Source organism: Montipora foliosa, chromosome 11, assembly GCF_036669935.1.
Source record: "Montipora foliosa isolate CH-2021 chromosome 11, ASM3666993v2, whole genome shotgun sequence".
Taxonomy (NCBI): domain Eukaryota; kingdom Metazoa; phylum Cnidaria; class Anthozoa; order Scleractinia; family Acroporidae; genus Montipora; species Montipora foliosa.
Genome location: NC_090879.1, coordinates 13077285 through 13079784, shown reverse-complemented (window position 1 = coordinate 13079784; position 2500 = coordinate 13077285). Strand labels below are relative to the sequence as shown.

The 2500-nt window shown below is 35.7% G+C and overlaps 1 protein-coding gene across 1 annotated transcript in view; it reads left to right on the top strand.

The window, feature by feature from the left end:
* LOC137975121 (ubiquitin recognition factor in ER-associated degradation protein 1-like) overlaps positions 1-2500 on the top strand; it is an 18185-nt gene that overhangs the window by 2751 nt on the left and 12934 nt on the right. Inside the window, exons 4-5 of the mRNA XM_068822189.1 lie at positions 1517-1638; positions 1760-1890. Of these exons, the coding sequence (XP_068678290.1) occupies positions 1517-1638; positions 1760-1890 (253 nt within the window). The remainder of the gene's footprint in view (positions 1-1516; positions 1639-1759; positions 1891-2500) is intronic.

Here is a 2500-nt window from a genome sequence, read left to right as displayed (position 1 = left end):
GAGGGAAAGGGTTAAAGAGGATTTTGATTGGATTTTCACTGCTCAACAGACCTCCATTGACATGTAAAATCATCTGGCGTTAGACACATCTCCTACTAACCAAGTTCAAGGTCCCTACCATAAAATTACGGACCATGTTTTTTTCCCATTAATTTATGGTCCAAGTGCAAAGTATGCGTGCCATAAATCAGTGGGAAAAAATTAGGATCCATAATTATACAGTATGGACCAAGAAAACAAGGTTAGTGAGAGGTGTGTTATGTCTCTGTGATAATCAGCCACTCGGGGAAGGAAACTAACTGAAGTCAAGTGCCACAAAGATTGCTGGGTCAAAATCTGGAAAACAAAATCTTCTTGGCTGTTTGAAATTGTTGCTTGCAAGATTCAAACGGTTTTCCAAGTTTATGTAACATAAACCACATGAAAAACTTGCTAGAAAATGTTTTATTGAAATTTGAAATTTAGCGGGCCACACAGCATGCTGTACTGTAGAATACGGCAGGCTAATTTAGCCAATCCTAGTGAGTGTACTGTCTGAAAGATATAATATTTAAAGACTTAAGTCTGCAAGTGTCAAACTTGAGGGAAAGGATTTAAGAGGATTTTGATTGGACACAGATGTTAACCCTTTCACCTCCGAAGCGATACCCACGGACGAGTAAAACCATCTGGAGTTCAACAAACTGAAATCTGTGTCACATTTAGGAACGGAAGGTTTAATATAATCACTTCTGTGGGAGTTGTCAATGGTGACCTTCAGATTGAAGTACAATCTCGATTTCTACTGTATTTTTACATTCTGAGTGCCCACACGTAAACAAATCTCTACCTCTAAACATAATGAGGGTGCATAATGAAACTGATTTAATTGTACTTGTATTGTCATCCACACCCCACTGTTAATTATTGTTGGACTAAGCTAGTAAGAGTTTTATTTTTCTGACTCATATCTTTCAGTTTACTTAATCATCCTTTTGCCTTTAAGGGGTTCCTTTAGGGGCACCCAACGAGGATATAGTTCAAAACCACTTAAACATAGCATTGTTAAACATATTTTACTATTTAAACAGTAGATATAGGCATATTTTTATCCCCTAAAATTTTTTCATCTGTTTGGATTTCCTAGCTGAAAGGCTATTGATCCGAAAATTATAGGGATCAAAACTTACATTTTTGAAAATTTTCAGCCAGAAAAAAGGCTCCCGAAAATTCTAGGTGACCTTTTTAGGGTAAAAATCTGTTTAAAATGGGCAATTATACCATTTTTCAGACGTTCGAAAATCCTAGGAGAAGCAGGCAAGCAAGACATTTTACAAAATGTTCCAAAAATTCTAATCTCAAATCGTCATCTGAACAGAAATTTTCTGAAAATTGACGTTGGGTGCCCCTGTTCCTTATTGACAATTAAGTTTGTCTTGCATTAGACAGCGAGCAATCTCTAAGTGGCCCTCCCTCTCCCTGGAGGTAAAGGGCAAAAGGCGCCATGAGATAAACGAGATATAATATCTTTTTACAGCAAGGCTTCACATTGTTTATCCAATGCTGTTTAAACTCGCAAATTCAAGATCAGGGAGAAACACCCACTGTGGTGTTCTAGAGTTTGTTGCTGATGAGGGCAAAATCTATCTACCTTATTGGGTAAGGCCATGGTTGTTTATAAATATTAAATAAATTTTAATACTTTACTGTACTGTCATAGCTGTGATGTTACTGTTCACCAAATAGATGTTTCAATATGGCAAATTTTTTCCATTTTCAGATGATGCGCAATTTACTTCTCGAGGAAGGTGGCCTTTTACAAGTGCAGAGTGCATCACTACCAGTTGCATCATACGCAAAGTTTCAACCACAGTCGGTTGACTTTTTGGACATCACAAACCCAAAGGCAGTGTATCCTTGAAAACAGTGCTTACTAAGTGACTCTCTGTAAAATGCAAGCTGTAAGGTTGTCTTTTTGGTCTTTTAAAGTTTATGGTTGCCCACAGGTTATTGTTATGAAAACATTGATGAAGCAACTGGAGAAAACCAACTACGGTTTCTCAGAAAGCTTACTATGAAATAAATGCCTGTAATTTAATTTATGAGAAAAACTAACGCGGAGAGATTTCAACGTTTCGATGACATCCTGTCATCATTATCAAGAAAATGAAGAAAAAAATATTTTTTGAAGAACATTTACAATTTTTTTTGAAGAACATTTACATAAGTAAGTAGTCAAAAAGCTAAACCAAAATCAATAGTCTATTGTTCTAACTGGCTTAGAACAATAGACTATTGTTTTTGGTTTAGTTTTTTGACTACTTACTTATGTAAATGTTCTTCAAAAAAAATTTTTTTCTTCATTTTCTTGATAATGATGACAGGATGTCATCGAAACGTTGAAATCTCTCCGCGTTAGTTTTTCTCATAAATTTAATAACAAAAGTCAATCTTATACGTAATTTAATTAACCCATTTACTCCTGAACTGCTCTCCACTGAGGAGTAAAATTGTCCGGTGT